This window comes from Galleria mellonella, unplaced genomic scaffold (assembly GCF_026898425.1).
Source record: "Galleria mellonella isolate WM207_F2 unplaced genomic scaffold, CSIRO_AGI_GalMel_v1 utg103, whole genome shotgun sequence".
In the NCBI taxonomy this organism is placed as follows: Eukaryota; Metazoa; Arthropoda; class Insecta; order Lepidoptera; family Pyralidae; genus Galleria; species Galleria mellonella.
The window spans coordinates 4,966,260-4,989,624 of NW_026441966.1; the positions used below are offsets into that span (position 1 = coordinate 4,966,260).

Consider the following 23,365-nt stretch of genomic DNA (forward strand, 5'->3'; position numbering starts at 1 on the left):
CCTACCGCGACGCGAGGAATCAGAGGGCCTATCATGAAATGTTTTCCGAAATTTCGGGCCCGAACGAAATACAAATATGACGTTAAAATTACATAATACTTTGGACTTTTATGGTAGGATTTATGACGAACGAAATATTAAGCTCCAGTTACTGGGCCGATTTCGGTATGAAGAAAAACACGAAATTGAGTCCGAAAATTCGGAATTTCGTTTCATGGTAGACCCCCAGCTGTATGAAGTCAACGCCATAAGCGTACGAAAACTACCTGCGAAGAATATCCGTGCTATACCTATGTATGTCGTCGTACATAAAATCGTGAAATTTCAAATACGTCATACGTAAAATTTCAGTCTCTCTCGATTCATTATCGAGCAAATATTTGATTTACGTAATTAAAAGTATATCTGTGATTAATTAAACAGATCAACAATAAAGACTTTCAGTTGGTACGAGATTAAAATAAACCGAGTGGAAAAATAGTAAGCTTGCTTTCTCTATCACCAAAGTGGAGGGACACGAATTCGGGTCAGACTTCAATTAGAGAATTAGTTTAGTTTTATTAACAATTTTCAATGAAGCCTGAAATCAATTAAATATTTGTCTTTTAATATATAAATATTTTATTAACAAATAAATAAATAAAAATAAAAATACATTCATTACCTTCTGCCCGTTTGACGACGACCCTTAGGAAACTTTAAAAAAAAGAAAGATTCTTGATTTTTTTTACATATGGCACAATATTTTCACCATTACAGATCTGAATTTAATGGTTTTCTTTCTGCAATTGGTAGGGTTTTCTTTTGTGTTAGTTACGTATTAAAGTCGCTGTTTTGCAAACAATAATCTAATATTTTATAATGAATTGAAAGAATATATACACAGTAGGTTCAAGCTTAGTATTAGATACATGGCTAGTATACTACAGTGTTAGTATCCTATTATCCTGCACCTGACTTTCCGAAAATTTTAAATTTAAACAGTTTAGTAGAATAGAGCTTAGTATACATTTATTTATTTATTGAATTGTGTCAATTTTTAAAATAAACATTAAATTTACTGAAATAAAGATCATATAAAATATTTTTTTTAATAATATAAATAACAATATTTTTCTTCTTCTTCTTGTTTGAGCTGTAATACTGTATATTATAGAATATCTACTTTTTGATGCAGTCTTATTTTTTTTTCATAGTTGGAATGAAAATAAAGGATATTTAAAAAATTTGCTACAAAATTGGCAGTGACATTACTGGATATAATATCATTGTTATCAAAAATGGCAACGCAGGAGGACTGCCATGGGTATCATAGTATTTTCTGTGACGTCCATGATGCTGTTCATGTTTATAAGCGCGTCTTATCACTTTCCATCAAATGGGCCGTAAACTTGTTAACAATTCTAAGTTTCATAAAAAAAATATCAATAGATTGATTCAGAAATGACTAATGTAATTATCATCAACATTACTATCAATTATTTTTTAACATGTATTTATTTTTCTGTGTTATCGTGATAATATACCGCGCCCTATTATGCTACGATAAATTATTAATTAAGCACCTATTACTTAAACTTGTAAAACATATATATTTCTACCGAACGTACATTTCAAAAATTCCTCACAGCTAAAATTCCTCAAGCATGAAAACAATTTAACACACACGCACAACTATATACCAACTCTCCTAAGCCTTCAAAGACCTTCGTATCTCGCAAATAACTCGAAATATTTTCTCTGTGGCAATCTTCAAGACGGTTTATTTAGATTAGCGTCTCGTCAACGCCCTGTCTGTATTCATAGCGTTCTTCCAACACTTCACAGCAAATGTGAAAGCTGCCTGTCTGTTCGGGTTAATATAAGAAACGGGAAGTAAATGTTTGCTTCGTTTATATCGACAATACATTCGCTTATACATACATTGACCTTGTGGCTACGGGGTATTTTCTTTTTCTTTACAATGTAAAAAGGTATAGTACGCCCGTTTATACTATCGATATACCTACAAAGACGAGGCGCTAAGGCAAAATGAACGTTGAGAATGAAGTTCAGATAGTCAGTTCAATTAGTCCATCAAAGTAAATTCACTGGAAACTAACCACGGTTGTTTCCAGAGGTAACCGCGTGATAGTCGATCAGATAGGGTATATTGCTAGCAATTGGGGCTATCATCCCCATTACTAACAATGCAGAGTACATCAATACAAGAGGAACAAAATCCAAAAACATCTTTTAATAGAACTCTGTACCGGTCTGGCCACCGTGATAATATTTTATTATTATTCCTTCAGTGATTGACAGTTACTAAAATTCCCAATTTAATTTTACGGCACATCTAAAGAATGTATGTTATTAGTCGTAATTAATGTTACATATTATATGTGTGATCACGGCATAGAATGGGCCACCCCTTCCTTTCCTATGCGTGTCGCAAGAGGCGACGAAAAGAACCTAATGGTCAAAGGATTGGTAGCGGCGTCCCTCTGGTATATCAACCAAAACCTAACACCACCAAGGGCTAATTGCAGTTTCCAACTAGCCTGTTAAGGGTTGTAACTACTGGAAAAACTCCCCTTATGAGGAAGGCCAGTAGGGTTCAGCAGTGGACAGTTAACAGCTGATCTAATAAAATAAATATTCTCTTATTTATTCTATTAAATGAAAATGGAATGGTAACCTCGCCTATGTTATTGGTTGCCGCTGGCGATACATCAGTGAAAAATAGATGTTGTAAGTAAAACATGTCAAATCAGTTGGCCCACCATGACGAATTCAGCGAGTCTAATAGCCCCATTGCAAGTAATATACCCTATCAGGTCGATTTCCACACAGTTCCCTCTGGAAACCATCGTAGTTCATTCTTGTTGAATTCGTCCCAAAGGGCCAACTAACCTGCTTTCATCCTCGTCAATTATTTCTCAGCCGTAGACTATAACGATAGCGCAGACTGGTTACCATTTTCACCCATTAGAAAAAACTCCATCCTATTCCAACATTGCTCATTAGTGCTGAGCCAATGTATACCAAAACTACAGGTGGATTACCACTTCTTTTTCATCTCAAATAACTTAGTATAATTAAAATACGATTGTCTACAATCTAGGGTAATGATCTAACGTAAGAGCCAATGTTAATAATAAATAATTATAAACTAAATTGTAATTCAGGTAGTGGATTAAATTTTAATGGATTTATTTACGCTTTAGTCAGTCAATATTAAAATTTAACGTAACTATTGACGTAAGAGATTTCACAATAAATAATTCCGATACATTCAAGATCCTCAGTACTTTCTCCGAATATCAATGGTTGATACTTCTATAAGGATTCCTGACTTCCTACAGAATAATCATCTTTATATACCTACTTATTGTAAAGAAGAGATTGCTTATAATAATTACAAGTGGCAAATATTATATGATATATATAAATTTATTTTTTGTCATTTAAATTTCGCGTTACGTGATCTATGGTCTTTTTTTATATTTTATCTAACTTTTCCGAATGAAATTTGTTAACTGTACATCCCATCACCAGAACAATAATAAAAAAATAAAATTAACAAAAATATATTGACTGCACTTTAAACAAGCATGAATGTGGGTATCTTACTTCCCAGCTAACATATAAATATGAAAATTACTCTATTTTTTTTTTTATATTAATCTTTTGAATCATAACGCAGCCACCAATTTTATTTTATAGTTATATTATTTTTGAGATGAGTGAAAGGATGGCTTTCTCAATATATCTGTATTTTTTATATTTGTTACGTTACCAATTCTGAACCGATTTAGATAATTGATTTGATCATTATTAAATAAAGCTATAGCTTTTTATAGACTAAAATGTACTTCTAATTTTACTTATAGTATATATTCTATATAAAACAAAATAAGGCATATAAACTTTTTATCTTGCAGAAAAAATCGCAAGCACAACTCACATGATATATTTTATTTCTAATATTCATATATTTAATATTTCTTTACCTATTCCAGGCGCATTAGTTATTAACATAAAGAAATTCGTCTCAGGAATATCCGTATAATCTATATGAATGACGCACCCCGTGATATTAATGGGGGAAGCTCGACATTCCCCCTGAATTTCTCAGTTATATAGATTCCATTACTGAAATGTTTTTCGCTGTTTCAATTCTACACGCTCAATGATTTTATTATGTTTAATATTATTTTATTATCATTACACATAATAATATCAAAGAATCGCAGTTTTTGAAATTTGGAAACGGAAAATAAAATGTTTGTGTTTTTGTACATAATTTCTGATGTTATTCGACATTATTTACCTGCATACAAAACTTTTCTAAGTACTGTTAATATTAAAAAAAACTTGTTACTAAATTACACAAAAACACACACAAATGGACATAATTAGAAGCCTTAAATACAATTAGAATTTTCTACGAATTTATGCTATAAAAGAAACGGTAGAAAGAGTGATGCAATAAAAATATAATTATAAGTATTATAAACATTTATAATTAAATATATAAATAATTATTACAGAAAGAATAAAATTAGTTTCTAATCTCTTTCATTTCAAGATATGGATTTTCTGATAAGATGGATCTCATAAAAGGTGACTAAAAGAACAAAGCAGAAAAACGAAATAAAATTATATACCAAGCGTAATCATAATTGACTATATTCTCCCAAAGTGGGACGTGATTGGCTTTTATAGATAATGGATATAGTCTGCTGCAGCAGGACTTAATGAAAATGTTTCATCATATCAGCCTTTAACTGTCCATAACTACTGAACATAAGCCTCCCCCTTGGGGGAGTTTGCTAATAGTTGCCACGCTTGACAGGTGGATTGGCAACCGCAGTTAGGCTTTAGAGATGTTTTAATAGAGACGCTGCTGCTCATCCCTCGCCCTCCCTTAGTCGCCTCTTACGACACCCACGAAAAAGAACAGGGTAGCCTATTCTATGCCGGGATCATATGGCCCATGAAAATGTTTACTAATTAATAATTAACACGACCATAAGACAGTCTGCTAATATTCGATAATAGTACAAATAAAAAATCAATTGATTTATCGAGTGTATCGGTTCATTACTAAATTCATTTAGAGAGTGTTTCTGTGATAATTCCAACAAAAATTTAATTTTTCATTAAATTTTATTGAAATGGACTATAATAATAAATATCATATATTATTCCACAAAATTCACCCTTACTTTAGATTAAATTATACAAGACATGTATAGCACATAAAAACTTCCTCGAGCCAAATCTATTTCAACTAGTTACCTAAATAACTTTATCCTATTAAACCTTTAAGATCTACCCAGGATAGTCTGCGATTTGCGATACCTATGTGAGATGAATAAAAATAACTCCTTTTACGTTTGCTATTACACCCTTTTCACGCTCATTAGAGCGGGTAGCTTGTTGGAAATAATTCTCCAACGGTCCGTTATCAGCACGGCCCCGAATAAAAATACGTGACCCTCGTGGGTCCGTTTTGGAATGTTTTACATGTAATTAAAAAAATCATTATATGTAAAAAAAATCGTTTGATAATCCTTATCCTTAATAATATTTAAATGTGAAAATATTTTCTTTAACTTATATTACGTAAACAGCTTAACCAATCACTATGAAATTTAGTATATATATGTACTAAATGGAATGGAAAAGGATATAAGTAGGCTACTTTATAATTATTCTAATATTAATTCAGTCGAATTACTAGAACATTTTTAACACATGATATAATTGATTATAAAATACTAACTACATTATACTATTTAATAACACTTTAAATAGAAAAATTTGTATAAAGTCATCGCTTTCTTACTTTGTCACTCATATACGTTGTTCCAATGTAAAGAAAGAAACGGGACATTTCTTTGTGATAGTTTCTTATCATGCGGTAAACTATTAAACCTGATTCCCATCCGAATTGCAATTCAGTTGCAAAATTTGCATTTGAATCCTATAATCGATTTACAATTTAACTATACTCTAACATTACTCTCAATACGGTAATTTAATAGTTAATTTTCAAGTTTTTCGTTATTTACCCACATTTTAAATGTAGGTAGGTAGGTAACCTGATTTTACTACTATTTAAATGCAATCACATTGCTTTAAGTTCAGATAGTGTATTTAAAATAAGAAATTATATACCTAGTTGATCCGAATGTAACATTCAATGAATACCGATACTTTCAAAGTACTTACAATAAAATAAAATAAAATAAAAATATTAGTGCGTAAAAACTAAGTAAACTAAACAGATTGGAAAATTTCCAGAACGTCTTTAATGATATTTGAGCGGCTGCGAAATAAAATTTTGTTACGTTTTCCAACAGTAGGTAATGAACATCGAACCCAATTTTTATACCTACCATTCACAATTCAATGAAACTTTCATGAAATGTCACAATGACCGAAATGTTTGTAACAAAATATATTTTTACAGTTCAGTAGATAGACGGTAACGAGTAAAATATTTATGTATAAGTAATAAAGAAGAATATGATGAATATATGAACATTATATGTATTTTATGAGAAAGATAGTTTAGTGGGGAAGAGAGGGTCTTGAGTGGCGACACCATATTGGCAAACGCACTGTAGGATGACACCCTACTATGTTAGATGGAGCGACGACCCCAGATGCATTGCAACATGTCAGTAGATAGTAGATAGCAGGTAGCTTGGGACTGTTCCTTATGGTCTATGGGAGAGGCCTATATTCAGCAGTGGATAATTAATGTCTGTTTTGATGATGATGGTAATATGTATTTTATATACGAAAATACAGAGAACTAACTTTAATACAGTTGAATTGGTATTCAAAGTAAATCATATCAAATAGACGTCAATAATACTCGTAATGTAACCTTCACTTGTAGTCGTATAATGAAAATTAATTACAGGATAAGATTTTAGTCATCAAGAATAGCAATGAATTGAAATAAACCTTAGACAATAAATCTTGCATAGCGGTTCAACAGATGAATTTAAAATGAATAGATAGAGTAACAAATTATTTACCTTGCATCATATCAATTTGAAGGATTGGCTTGAATAATATATACAATTTCAGTTACAAATATATTAAGCTTAAAAAATATTACCCTATTATTAACTCATATTGTTTCACTTTTAGGCAAAGATCTCCTCTATCTCCTTCCAATTGACTACATTATGCGCCACATCGAACTCTTTTTTAGATGCAACCAGGCCGTCGCTGTATTATTTTCTGTGAGTACCCACTGAATCATCTTTACCCATCTGTCGGGCTTATGATGCTAATGTTATGCATCCAATTCTATTTAAAGCTTATTCTGACCCAGATCAATTTAAGTATATTATTTAAAAAACAAAATACTCGTACTCACAACGCATGGGGGGGGGGGGATTTCATGGGCAAAACAGTATACTCTGTTATGTCCGTAGTACTGCTCATGTCTATAGGCGACGGATACCACTTTCCATCAGGTGGGCCGTCAGCTTGTTTATCGTTCTAACTTGTGTCTATGTAAAAAATTCTGTAACACAAACAGACCTTCTAAATTCCCAAACCGCACTACATACTATTTACAACGTTCCATCCAATCTAAGTAAGGATGCGTATCATAATGTATGAAAAACAGTACGAATGTTGTGTTACACACGAGGGATAAATGTGTCTCTGAATTTCCCTGGTGACAGTTGTTGATGGAGGCTCGGCGTTTGGTTGTCACTGAAAAATTCTTGGCCTCAATATATGTAACTATTTGACGTAACCCGATTCTTTAGGAATTATTTCACTGGCGATTTCCAAGTTTAATATTAACAAGGAACCAAGTGCCAAATTTATATAATAGCTATGCAGTTAGAAATCAAAATAACTTTAATCAAAACAAAAAACATAGATCCAAAAAAGACATTTTTTTTTATACAACTTAGAATGGCAAACAAGCTAACGGCCCACCTGATGAAAAGTGGTAACCGTCGCCTATAGACATGAGCAGTACCATGGACATAACCTCTGTACCCTGTAAATTCACGCCAAGCCAACATATATTTTGAATCTAATTCTTAACAGCTGAACGTACTGTATTATTATGAGAGGCTACTATTTTATTTATTATCTATGAGAAAGGAAGGGGTGACCCATTTTATGCTGGAACTATATGGTAAATTATATAATATATATATATATATATATATATATATATATATATATATATATATATATATATATATATATATATATATATATATATATATATATATATATGTATATATATATATATATATATGTAACGTATATATATATATATATATATATATATATATATATATATATATACATACATATATATATATTATACGTTGGCAGTGATATTCTAAGACCAATGTAAATTATACTTATCGATATTCGTAAAAAAAACTCTCGTGCACAATGGCAATGATTGATGAGTTTTAATTCCTCCCTTGCTCGTAAAAAGCCAAGGAAAGAAAATAGAAGCTTTTATATTCCATTTTAATACCAATTAATGCTAACCTAAAACCCTCAGTATAATTTAGTAGGTATCTAAAGGTCTTTCCTTTCTTTATTTATGAATTGTCGAGTCAGTGTTTTCAAGGATTTAGTCCATTTGTACTTTTTTTCTAATTGTTAAAAGGATTTAATTGGGTGATTTTCGCCATGCACGACTTCTGTTTAAATTCGGTGCATTCTTTTTTTTTCCAGTCTTCAGAAAAGTTGATATCATCAAAAGGCATTTTATAAAAGAATTCCTTGTATATTTCGGAAGCATCAGCTTTTCTAGGGGCTTGAAGTTGAAACCACAGTAGAAAGGGCCACCAAAGATGGACTAAATTTTCTTGATACTGCTCTCCCTCTCTTTCTGCTCTACTCAATTTTTTCTCAATATAAGTCAAACTCCACATATAAAGTTATAATATTTATTTGTTCGGCTTAACAAGCCGAACAAACTCATCTCATAAAAAACATATTCAACTAATTGAAAAATAAATAAATATACTCACGATTACTATCTCTGAAAGGGTAGGCAGAGTCATTTGTAAACTGTGATCATTGTGGTAAACACAATACTCGACATGTCCTCATTTTGCCAAACAAATTTCTTTATAGATTTGAAATTTATAAAATAGTAATATTTACATTATTTCTCTTTTGAAAAATTTGAAATATTATTTTACAATCTCGGTATTATAAAATAAAAGTATTGGTTGCTTCATAAACCACAAATTTTTTGAAAGGCCCAAAGTATCTAAATGCCTGCCAAAATTATATTATCTACTTTCTTTAAATATATTTAACTAATATAATTAATATATTCTGATAATTATATTATATAAAAAACTAGAAGAAGACTTTGTTACTCAAAAGTCGTTTGCTAGTGTACCTCTAACCTATTCGTGTTTCTGCCGTAAAGCAGTTGTGTTTACGTGGCTGTGTTTCGTTTTAAAGGGTGGGATATAGTGAATTTACAGGGTACAGAGGAATAACGCCTGAGTCCTCAGGAATGGCAACATATGGGGGGTATCATGGGCGAAACAGTATACTCTGTTATGTCTATGGTACTGCTCATGTTTATAGTCGACGGTTACCACTTTCCATCATGTGGGCCGTTAGCTTATTTGTCATTCTAAGTTGCATAAAAAAATTAAAAAGAAGTAGACATATTTCACGGTATTGCTTATCTGAATTAGAATAAAAAGTAAAATATGAGATATTGGCCAGCCGGTAATCGCTAAGAGTGGCAAAAATGAGAGGCGATAATATTGAGATTGAGGGCGGATGCGGTAAAAAAATGTGAACACTCCGCCTATCCCACACTTTTTCGCGTCAGGCGTTATATTTCTACAAGGTTACAAGATTTTTCTACAACATTTTCAAGGGCGGAAAATACTATATATGCAGGAAATATCTAGGTCGAACGCTGACCATGACATAAGTAATAATACAGTTCCATACACTGCCACTGCACTATTTGCAATTTTCCAGCTGATATCATGCTCCTCTGTAACTATACTAATATGTATCACCCTTCGCAAAGGATATATATATATATATATATATATATATATACAGGTATGTAGGTATATCCATATTATGATACATATAACGTACTAGTGACCCGGCCCGACTTAGCAAGATAAATTAGTATTTTAAATTAGCTTTAATAAGCAAATTTTTGATAATTTTCGTATGGACCTCATTTCTTTTTTTAAATAATATATAACCTAAATTACTAGCTATAATGTAGCTTTATGTAAGTAGTATTATAACAAGTTTATCTGTAACAAATAAATAATCAAATCTTTCCTCTTTGTAATATTATTGTGGTATAGATTACTATAGATAGCTACATATTACCCCGTTTCTGTATGAAGTCCGGAGTGTAATATAACACAGGCTGGCTTTTAAGTTATATACCTACGAATAGTAACTACGACCGGGCGTGTGGGTATAATAACATCCCTTTATCCTTTGTTGGGCTGTCATAGGCAGGTATCTACCTGATTATCAGGTTAACCTAAGTCGTGGTAAGCAATTTGGCTAGTTTAAGTTAATTTCAGTATGACGGCTTACTTAGTGTACATTTTATGTGCAAAGTTTATAACAAGTGGTCTACCGACACGTTTAGGATGTGGAGTAAGCAATTATTTAACGACGTTTGTATAATTTCAAACTATCTTCTAAGTAGGAATGTTGCAAATATACTCGTAAGCAGATTTAAGAAAAAAATGCCATATATGTATAAAGGCTTGCTATCATATAGAATTATATAAGTAAAAGAAATTTCATTTATAATTATATATATATATATATATATATATATATATATATATAAGAAAAACGATTAAAGGGGGACTTTATGAACACCACGCAACCCAAAACAATCATTTTTAGAATTTTTGTTTGTATGTCTGTTTGTCTGTACGTTTGTGCACACTAATGTCAGAAACAGTTTAACCGATTTGAATACGGTTTTCACTAATGCGTTACGATTTACTCCACTTTACATTTAGCACTTTATATTTGTTTTATTTCAACCGATTCATAAATAAAAAAGTTATATCAATCTAAAAAATCACTTATAAAATAGTATACAATAACCGATCACTTGAATTGGCTGAAACTTTTCTATAATCCGAGGTGATATAAAATAAACATGTCGACTTTATGATATAATTTTTATGCCATATTTGAAAAGACAATATTTTTTTTATTTCTACGTTACAGCAAAGGCATACTGCCATGATACTTTTTTTTATTATATGTATTGATTTTCGAAAATTCAGTCTACTCGTGCGAAGCCGGGTCGGATCGCTAATAGATAATATAAAGAAAAGGATTCCACGGTGTGCAATAAGATTAACATTTATCTATCACTAGAGAACGAAGGATTAACGATAATAGTTCCATCCTGATCCTGATCTGTGAATATTGTCTACTCGCATGCTAGTTTCCTGGGGTGAGTTATACAAGATGCAAGAAGAAGAAGAAGAAGAAGAAGAAGAAGAAGAAAAAGGTATCCGTGTTCAAAATGTAACTAGAGTTTTTTTTTTTGTTTTTTAAATTAAACGGACCCGCGATTGATCACGACCTCATCTGATGGAAAGCGATAATGTGGTCTAATGAGAGTATTTTTGAAACATAAGTATTTTCGCAAGGAAGACAGGGAATATATCGGAATATAAATAATAAGATTTTGTTTCATAAAAATAAATAGTGCATTTATTATCGTCAGGATAAAAGAAAAGCAAAATGTTTACAGTTGTTTGGAGATGATAGATCTATTAGATTTGCACAAAGATCGTCTGTATGGGTTATATAGGTCTCTGTTCCATCTGTGTTTTTGCCATCAAGCAACTATGCTTGTATGGCTATGGTTCCGTTTAAAGGGTGGAATATGATAAGGAAATTATCAGGGTGCCTCAGGAATCGCAGCGCGTGAGGATTACTAAAAGTGTCCCAATATTTTCTATGATGTTCCTGGTATTTTTCAGGTTTACCATTATCCATCAAGTGAACCGTCAGCTTGTTTGCCTTTCTAAGTATTATATACAAAAGAAGCTCTTAAATTTCCCCAACGCTACTGTGAATGCGCGCGGATAATGAAGGATACCTTCACGGCATTTGTCTGTATAGTCACAAAAAACCTTCCGTTTTAATCCCCATTGATTTATTATTAATTGAGGGTATGCAGCTGACCTATTTTGCATTATACTCCATTCTTATGATGCTATGAACTATTTACATATTTAGTTTAGCTCACTGATGAATGGCTATATAAGACCAAGTTACATTTACTATCCCGTTTGTCAGAACTAACCTACTTCAGTACGCTCCTTTAACTCACGCAGTACAATTATTAAATAATATTAAAAATATCATTGATAGCCTGCTAAAGATATTAAAAGCGGCTCAGAAATATCCGGAGTTGGGTTAAATACAATAAATACTTTTATTATAATTTTGTATGTAAGCACCCTAAATTTATAACATTGATTTGATTTTTACTGTCATATTGTTATAATTATTTAAATGAATAAATAAATGAATGTTTTGGCTCAGAAATTCATTAAAACTATCGTCTTCAAACTATATCATCATAGCGTTCGTATCTTCGATGAAAATGTATGGCGTAGTTTCCTGAACTTCCAGTTTAGTTGGATATACCGTCTGACCAGACACGGTCGAAGTTAGATTTACTGAATCTAATAAGTTGTTCCAAATAGGTACACCGACTTATATTAATTAATAACTTTAAGCATAATGTTTCCAAGTATTAATTGTATTGAATTAATTGTGGAAATTAATGTTAGACATTTGAATAAATACATATAACAATGGTGTTTTTTTTCATACAACATAGGGGGCAATACAAAGAGGCAATAGCCGTATAGGTTCCGGCATAGAACAGGCCATCCCTTTCTTTCCAGTACGTGCCGTAAGAGGCGACAAAGGGAGCTTATGGTGAAAGGATGGGCGGCAGCGTCCCTCTTAAAACATCACCAAAAGCCAAACTGCTGTTCCCAACTCGCCTGTCAAGTTTGGAAACTATTGCCAAAATTCCTCTAATGGTAAACTGCCATAAGGAACGACCGGTCTATGGGGGAGGTCTATGTTCACCAGCAGACAGATAATAGCTGATATGATGAAAATGATATTGCTGATAATGCTCCATATAGTTATGTTTAATAACTATTACTACTGTATATACAGTATTATACTGTGGTTTTTCTTTAATCTTTAACGGTTAAAGGATGGGCAGCAGAGTCCCTCTTAAAAAATTTCCAAAGCCTAACTGCGGTTGTCAACCCATCTACCAAGCGTGACAACTACTAACAAAACCCCCCTTATGGGGGTGGCAACTGATACAAAATAGGAGATAAACGAATATACAGCTCGCCTGATGGTCAGTGATTACCACCGTCTATAGGCACCTGCAACATCAGGGATATTGCAGGTATGCTGCCGGCCTCTTAGTTAAACTGTACTCTTTAATAGATATGCAACTTAATATTGAGAACTACTGCTATAAAATCTTTAGGATACCTGCAGCGGGCAGTCTAACTGTTGCTGTCAAAAGTTTTATTTTATTTTATTTATTTCGAATTAGGCACACCAACAAACAAAAAGTTTCTGAAATCATTTTGTATCTACACTATCACTTGTGTCCAATCATTGATTACTTTGTTATACTCATAAATCTTCTCTCAACATGTAAATTATCGCCACAAAATTCAAATCCATTACAAATTTTTCAAGTTAAATAATTTTATTGCAATAGCTAAAAAATGTATACCGTTAGTCCGCTATTAATTAACACTTGTAATGTATTTTTTATGTTTTTTTTGTAACAATTGGTTCTTTAACATTCAAAATGCCAATTACGACTGCAGTAATCTGTGATAACCTATGATACTAAAATTGGCATTGTATTTTACTTCTATCACATTTAATATATCAGGAAAATATCTACATAGAATATATTTTTAAAATTTACTTAAATCCTATTAGCAATTTTGAATAGTCGCATTGTTTTAAGATGTCAAAGTTTTAAATTAAATTGTCAAAAGCAATGTGTAAGGTCAAAAACCCAGACAGTTCTAACAGTTGAGAGAAACGAAAGCTACGACGTCTACTCTCAGAACATCTAACTCTAACGCTTTTATATAAGTTATATTATCGCAGTGCTGTTTGTATACAATTTAACTGTGAAAGATTCAATGGATTGAGAGGAAATAACAGCAAGAATGCAACAATGTAATTCTATTTTTAATATACTCGTACTATTTCGAGTAACAGTTACATTCTTACTAATATTATAAATGTGACGGTGAGTTTGTTTGATTGTTATCTTATAGGACCTTAACAACTCAACCAATCACTATTAAATTTGTTATACTCATACCATATAGGAAGTAAAAAAATTAGGTTATTTTTTATTCAAGTCAATCAACATATCCTAGTCACATAGATAAAATTGCGGGCAAAAGCTAATATAGCTAGCTAGCTAGTTATATAGTACGTATAACAAATTAGTTAATAAAATGTATATTATTTTTTATATTGCCGGTGGTTTCGACAAAATGGGCCGCCCCTTCATTTCCTACATAAGAGGCGACTAATAGAATCTAATGGTCGAGCGATGGGCAGCAGCGTCACTCTTAAAACATTAGCAAAGTCTAACTGCAGTTGCCAAACCGCCCATCAAGCATGGCAACTACTGACATCACCCTCTTTTGGGAAGGCTTATGCCCAATAGTGGATAGTTACCAACTGATATAATAATAATAATAATATTTATTATCACGACTTTTTTAGCCATGGGATAATGTTGACTTATCATAGAAAAAGTAGCTTACGTCTATTTCTATCACAAATTCTTCATGTACACTAAATTTTAAAACAATTTTATAAGCTATTAAAGCGACGAGAGCTAATAAACTCACATTCAAACTTGTAACATTAATAAGGACGAGTAAATATATTGTATAACTCACAAATGTTAAGGGCCATTGTCTATATGGAAATCTCTTTGATCACAACTAATCGTTTTCAAATAAAAAGATTTTCTTAGCTTAAAAAGTTTTACTTTCATGTTTGGTTAAGATTTCAGATCTATTAATTTATTTGCTTCTTATTACATCTATCAAGTGATTAAATAAGAACTCGAACACATGTCGTCACTAATAAGCAGACGTAACAAAAATGACTAGGTAAGTAAAACACGAAACGAAAGGACACGAAATAAAATATCATACCAAACCATAAAATTAAAATGCTAAGTAGTGGGAAGCTAATGTGTTGTAGTGGTGTAATATTGGACTTTTAGGTTGATATTATAGAAATCTTTATTACATCCAATACGAGGGTAAATATTCGAATACGTTTCGAGGTGAAGGAAGTGAGAAGAGCCCCTATCTACCAGCGAAGTGGAAGAGATTATTTGCGGTAAAATATGAAATTGAACCCAAGACCCCGTCTCTATGGTGAAGAGGCGGAACTCGACTTCTCCGGGCTTTTTTAATAATTTCCCCCATGTCAAAAAAGAAACCTTATAAGATACGCAGGTTCCATATTAATTTATTCAAAAAGTTTGTTTTTGGCAAAGTTATTAATATTTCATTTCTTACCTTCCACATCATATTTACTTCGACCATCAAATATAAAGTACAATACCTATTATATTGCTCAAAATATACTTCAATAGATATTGTGTATAGGTTTAGGTCGTAGGCATATTGATTTCAATTATATCGATCTGCTCAATGACATCTAAGTTCAACAAAGGTTAGACGAAGGTGCTTTTTAAAAGGTCGAAGACCCAGACAAGTGACAATTTCAAAGTAAACTATATTTAATTTTAAAAATGGAATTGGCACTAGTAAATAATTATTAACACTATCTCCGAAAAAGTATTATTTACTATCTGTCATTTAATTTCGACAAACCTTAAACGAAAGTGCTTTTTGAAGGCTAAAGATCCAGACTATTGATAATTTTAGAACAAATTATATGTTATGTTGCAATTAGATTTAATTTGTACTAATACTGATGAGAACTACTATCGTAGAAAAACTATTAATTTCAAAGTGACATTTAAAATCGACAAAAGTTATATGAATGTAAATATTTTTTAGTCTTTTTATACAAATATCTTTACGTATTAAAATATAGACACAAACGATGAATTTTGAACTTTAGAACTTTACTATTATTTGTTGTTATAAAGTTAAATTGGCAAATGTAAACTGATGTTTAGTACTATCACAGTCAAATATATTGCTTACTAATTGACCTCTAGGTTTGTATTAAACAAGATCGTTTTTTGGATACATAAAATTAAAAAAAATATATAACATATAATATAATATAATCATCTATTATATACAGTATTTACATTAAATAGACATTAAGTTGAAAGACTTAGCACACAATAGATTCTAAGACAATAGAAAGATTTTGAAGAGCAAGTCATCCAGTATTTAAACGTATTATATGAATTTATATAAGTTACCCTTTGTATAAAACGAATTTATAAGTGAATCGAGCTGTAAAGATCTCGGCAAGTATTAGGTAATAATTTCAAGTTGATGCTTCAAGCTGTTTTGATGAACTGACAGTGATATTAAAAGTTGTCTCAAAGGATTGTATTATACCTACACAAAAGTAAAAGAATCTTACAAATTTAACTCACTTTTTTTAATCGTTCACTCATTGCTGAGGATCTTGATTCTATTTTAGATTCTTTATTTCCATTTATTACGATCATGACCTTGTAAATTGATTACTTGACTTGTAATGAAATGGAATGAAATAAAGCTGTAAATTTATTTAATGAAATGTGATTATCGTCCCCAGGACTATCATAAAATAAACTCTGACATTGTACCTCTTCATTCTTCATCATTTCTAAGAACTTAGATATCACTTGTAGATATCATTTGTGCAAACTTAATGACTGTCAATTTACTATTTAAGTGTATAATTGTGTATTGTTATAGCTGTCCGTTTACCTTAAATAAACAAATAAATAAATCATCTGTAACTTCATGTACTACCCTTTTATCTATAACAGCCATGTAAGTACGGCTTCATGACTGTCATGAAACACGAGTGAGACTGAAGTACATCAAGTCAATCAGACAATTTTTTGTATCATTGCAGCATATTTGGGTATCCAATCCAGATATTCAAATATTTGATCTGACCATTCTGTAGTTTTTTCTTTACGGCCATTATAGGTAGGTCTTCTGCTCTTGATGGCTCAAGACGTGATTGTCACTGTGACTATTCTAGATAGTCGGTGTCTCTACGAATAATGTGGTCCATTTTGGTAATTGAACACAGACTTGTTTATTTCTTCTCTAGTTTAAGCTTCCTTATTATAGAAACAAAATAGTAAAAAATAAGGGTATATATGTTAACTATAATATATCATTTTATTCAAATTCTTCCAGCCATTTAACTAAGTTACATTAGTTAGCATAACTAAGTTAGTTAATTAAGTTACATATCAATATTTAACATCTTCTCTACCTTTTTTTTTTTTTTGATATAGTTGAAATAAGAAAAGATCTATATTCTTTCTTCTTACTTTATATATTGTCTTTTTTTCTTTTATTGTTAAATATCGCATTCCATATACGAGTAGTTTCATGAAATAAAGTCTCGCAAAATATGTACCTAAGTTATGTAACTTACATAAAAATACATATACAATGCATACATGTATATAAAAATTTAATATAGTGAAAACAATTTGATATATTTATGTACATAGGTAATGTACATATGTAGATATATCTACTTATATTCTTTTTATGTGGCTACTTATTCTCTGTAAAATTTGTGAAATAAAATAAATCCTATTTTATTATAGGTGTATATATATCGGAATATATACGTATTAACATGTAAATACATATATATTCCGAGTAAAACATAAAAAGCATTTAACCTTCTATTATCATATCGATCTTGTAAGGTTTATAACGAGTTTCCCTTTTCTTATACTACTATGTTATGTTTTGTTCCCCTGCCCGCCTTTTACTGCACTAATGTATATGCTTTGTTTCCTAGTCGCCTTTTACTTCGTAAGATATCCCTCGAACAATTTATATACTTTGAGAACTTATTACTGCAGGGACTATAAATCCTTATTTTATAAGTTCCTTTAATGTAGCTTAGAATAGCAAACAAACCCACCTGAATAAAAGTAATAAACGTTGCCTATAGACATGAACATGATCATGGACGTCACAGGATATACTGTGACACCCTTCAAGTACCATTCATGCGTTGCTCTTCCTGAGAACTATATTAAGTAGGTATCTAGTTAAAATATCATTGTAAGTATCAATTTAATTATACACAATCAACCAGTAAATTAAAATATTTAAATTGAATTCTTACCTATTGCTCTCATTTTGATAGCATCGGAGGTCTCGTCACTAAAGCGGTCACAAGGGGTTCATCTTTGTAAACTTCTTCAATTTTGTGGCTTATTTAATATTCAAACTTGAAGAGGAATTATATAATATAGCCTAACTTCACTCATTGTGTCCTTTTAAACATTCTAATCGGCATAATATTTACTCAATAAAAATTAAAGTTCTAACGTTAAGTTTTGAACGATGTACTTTCTAATTATAGAACGTACGCTAATTAGCAAAAGAGCACTCTTTTGCGGTAAATGTCAAGCGAGAGTGCAACGGAAAACAAGGAACGCTAGCGCGGGAAACCGTGTCAAGGTTACCCCGCTTGAATGGGGACCGCGGCGGACACAGCAATCAAACATTCGCACAGATCACCTATATTAACTACACTATTATCATTTTTATTGAAAACTAATAATAGTTTATTATTATTATTCTATGTCTATGCTATTTTAAATTCATTACACAACTTAATCTACACACACAACACTCAATAAGTCTTAACGTTAGGTATCGCGAAAACATCGATACAGGCAGTGAGCACTCAGACCGCTTCCACTCTCGGACTATTCCATTTTCAAATTTTTGACATTCGCGAGGTGAGGAGCCGCGCGGTGCAACATCCCTCCCCTGGCTCCGAGTGAACTGGAACTGCCGGCAGAGGCCGCTGCATGCGAAATTGGCGCAAATTCAACGCATGCGCTGTGCATTTGCGAACCGGCGGGACTCGATTTGACCCGACGCCTCCCTCGCTTGATAGAAAAATCGAGGACGTAAAGTGACGTCAGGCTCTTGTACACAAGTATATGGGTTAATCGGGTAAAACAAAAACAACTCGTAAAAATAATGGATGCATCACGGAGCGGTGATATTTCACATGCTTTGAGATAGGTCGCAAATTAGCAATTAGTACGTGCATGAGGGGAATAAATTACCTTTGGCATATATATGTATGGAGTCCCTGACCACTTCCATTATTCTTATGAGGAAAAGTACAAATCTCTTTTCTTAATCTCAGCGGTGAAGGCGCGCAAAGAATTGTTTTGAATACCTATTTGCCGCTCGGGTCTTTCGCAGCCTGAATTTTCGTCTCTCACGCGAAATTTCACCGTCTTTCTTTTGTTTCATACAAATGGTGCCCGGGGGAAACAAAAGGTGGTCTTAGTATTAAGATTACGATGGCGTTGAAATGTGTGAATTTTTACGTGTGTTATTAAATTGCATTTTTACACGTTATAGTCAGTAAAAATAATCCTTAATAATATTATAAATGTGAAAGGGAATTTGTTCGTTTGTTACTTTATAGCACCTTAGCAGCTTAACCAAACACTATAAAATTTGGTATACACGTACTAGGTATATGGAATGAAGACGGATATAGGCTACTTTTTATCCCAGCCAGTAAACATATCGCGGTCACGCGGACAAAGTCGCGAGTAAAAGCTAGTATGCATATAAATACGTTAGTGTATCATACACAATATAATCATAAGAATAACTTTTATTATTCCATTTAGCCTAAATATTAGTAAATAATAACCTAATTTTCATTATTTTTATAGTATAATATATTTACCTTTGATAGGAAGAGGAAATTGTTAGCAACGAAAACGACTTGCGGTCTTATTTTTAATAATTATATCTGTCAAGTAGATCTGCAGAATAGTCATTTAAGGAAACGCCACGGTCAACTCTTAGTGAATTGTTCACGATTGGCCAAGTGACCTGATTTCATGCACACTGGTACCCCAACAGCGTAAACCGATAGCACTGGCAGGTTTATCATTCCATCTTCTTCAATTAAAAATATTCTGCGGGCGAGCAATTATAAAAATACTAGGTCATGCGGCGGTTTTATTTGTATTAAATATTGAATAATGTCACATATTACACACACATATCTTTTGTATGTCTTTGAGAAGTGTACTGTTCTATCAAATTTCATATTCCATATTAATTTTTATATTATATTAATAATTATAAGTACAGCAAAATAACAATATTATCTGCCTTTCAAACCAAGATATTCTGTGTTATTAAAAACTGTGCTACGATGTAGTGGTCATAAACCAACACATCCAGGCTTGTGTCCATTTAAAAAACTTCCGTTACCAAAATTAACCCGACCGAGAATTGAAGTCGACAAATCATTTACGCATATCAACGTGCCACAATAATTATCAATACACGACAATAGAAAAAATTTTAAGAGACCAATTGCTACCTAGCTAGTTTTATATTAGAAAATTTTTGAAAACTTTTAGAATTTAAATGCAGAAAAATCTAGTTTATGGCAGTTAACAGGGCACATCTTGGAAAGTATTGTAGCGTGAAGGAAAGTTGTGGCTACACGACACTCTGAAGCAGTCGTACTTCGTAGATAAGTTTATGTGAAAAAGTTATTTTATCCCATTAGTTACGTGACAACAACTATTATTTCGTAAACAACGGCAGAACTGTAGTAGGGGAAGGGGATTTACATAATAGTATGAAGTTTTGTTTATATATTATTATATAAATAAAGTATATATAGCGATCAGCATTTGAGAACGAATTTAGAGTTTATTCTGATTCAACAAATAATTGAAGAGTTTTCTTCTGAAAATAAGCTTACTCGGCGCTTTTTGCAGAGGTACAGCTGTTTTATTTCAAAGACTGATTGCAGTAACAATGAACGAATTGGATGTAACCTCAGAAAGGTGAAAAAAAGTTTTCTTTTATGTAGATAAAAACAGAAAACCTGTGCATAAGGTGAAGGATTTTTTTGTTATTAAATGAAATAAAGATCCCGCCTGCGCTATTGATAAATATTGGCGAGGATCCAGTGAAGTATGATAGATTAAAATGAAGATGGTTAGTTGGGTAACGAATTCAATAATAATTAACCATGATGGTTTTCAGGGGGAACCACGTGAAAGGCGACTAGATATATGTAGGCATATCGCTAGTAATGAGTCAGTTAGACCCTTTCCTTTAACGTAATAAGTGAGGATAAAGATGCGTTAGCTGACAATGGTGATAAATTCACATGGGATTAACTGCTATAGCTTCCAGGGAAGATTAACTAAACAGTACATATTAACAACAAAAAGACTGCATTAATTAAGTATTAACAAAATTTTCATAACGTGGTCGTATGCTTGTTTGTAATAGCAAACCACTTCATGTTATTTTTTGGAATACCAAATCGAATAAAAATATATTTCTATATGTTATTTCATATAATAACATCATAATTTTTGTTACTTACAACAAAAAGAAGATATTTTTTCCTGACCATAACACGTACGTCCCATAGATCAAGCGAAAGCAACAATTCATGGATTTTCGGATGATTTGTTGTTGCTTCTCTTCGAAATAAAAAACTATTACTGGCTTGATTATACTATGCCAACTACTTATAGTATATATGAGTAGTCGATATACTACGCAGAATTATATATATGTGGGACCAAGGGTTTTAAAATGAAAATTAGTTGCTCCGTATTACTATGTATTTAAAACTTTTCTTAAAATATTAAAAAAATATATCACCGTTAACCATTAATCTAGAACACCGTAGCAAGAATGAATCTGCTCATTTCAATCTGTCAATCTTACTCATTCATGCACACTCGTTCATTCTCATTTATTATAGGTTCCGTTACAACAAATATTGAATATATTAAAAATATTTCCTACACACACATATATATATATATATATATATATTTATTTCATCAACTGAGTGAGCTTTACAGTTTCCTAATACGCTCACTCAGTAAAACATCAGTACAGTAACACACATGTATAATTAAATGGAATAATATTAATTATATTTAATTCACATAACAATAATAACATCTATATCTTAAATTATTAAATATTATGTCGGTTTAGAACAGTTCCGGTTATAATGGTATCTGCGCTCGTGATATTTTGATAATTCTATTGTATACAAAAAATATTCCCACATTGACCCATAAATTATATTACGATTGAAGAAACTGTTTGTTGTGAAGCAAAATCTTAAATTGTAAACCGTTATTGACGCCCCGTGTTTTTTTTTTTTTTTTTATTCAAAGTTCTGCAATTAGCACCAAAGAAAATTTAAAGTATTTGAACAATAAAGGAACAAACCGGAAGAAATATCTCATCCTCGTTCCCTATAGCCACTTCAATTGTCGACCGTTGGGGTGAAAACAGTTCGTTTACCAGTATCTATAGCTACGTGGTTTTAGTATCCGACGCGTTGGAACTTCGTATCTCAATAAATAACCGATTAGCTGACGTGGGTACACTATTTGGGATTGTAATTAAATTTTATTGCACCTAAGTAAAATCAATGGCTTCATACTTTCTATTAGTGAAAAGATTATGTAGAATTAGTGTCACTCAAATGAAAAACAATTTTGTATTACCGCTCTAGCGGCGTTTATAAATCACATCTGTTTGCCTGTATAAATAAAATCTATTGTCATGATCTATGGATATTAAAAGTATCTATGGTATTAATATCAGTTTTTTATAATAGCCCCAAACCCACGTACTAAATGGAAAATACGAGATCTAATTTAAGGCGTATTCAAATAGTACTATTTATCATACTTAAATAAATAAAATTCTCTTTATTAAGTAATAAAAGGAATAAGTTTGTAATTCTACTGTATTTATCGCATGTGTATCTACGTATTTGGTGTATGTGTGTGTGTGTGTGTGTGTGTGTGTGTGTGTGTGTGTGTGTGTGTGTGTGTGTGTGTGTTTGTTGTGTTAGAAATTGTTCTAATTTTCTTATATGAAATACCGAAACATAAAGCGCCTGAAATCGATCAATTGCAATTATTAATATTATATTCATAATAGTTCCTTTTTTTTAATAAATAATACGCCCAGCTTAATGCCCAGATACATGCCAGACTAAGCAAATA

At 31.7% G+C, this 23,365-nt stretch overlaps 1 protein-coding gene across 1 annotated transcript in view; it reads right to left on the bottom strand.

The window, feature by feature from the left end:
• The window catches only part of LOC113517422 (uncharacterized), a 113,812-nt gene extending 94,719 nt beyond the window's left edge, over positions 1-19,093 (bottom strand). The window contains 1 exon segment of the mRNA XM_031912369.2: positions 18,436-19,093. Coding sequence (XP_031768229.2) covers positions 18,436-18,448 — 13 coding nt within the window. The 5' untranslated portion in view covers positions 18,449-19,093.
• Positions 19,094-23,365: the final 4,272 nt, after the last annotated feature.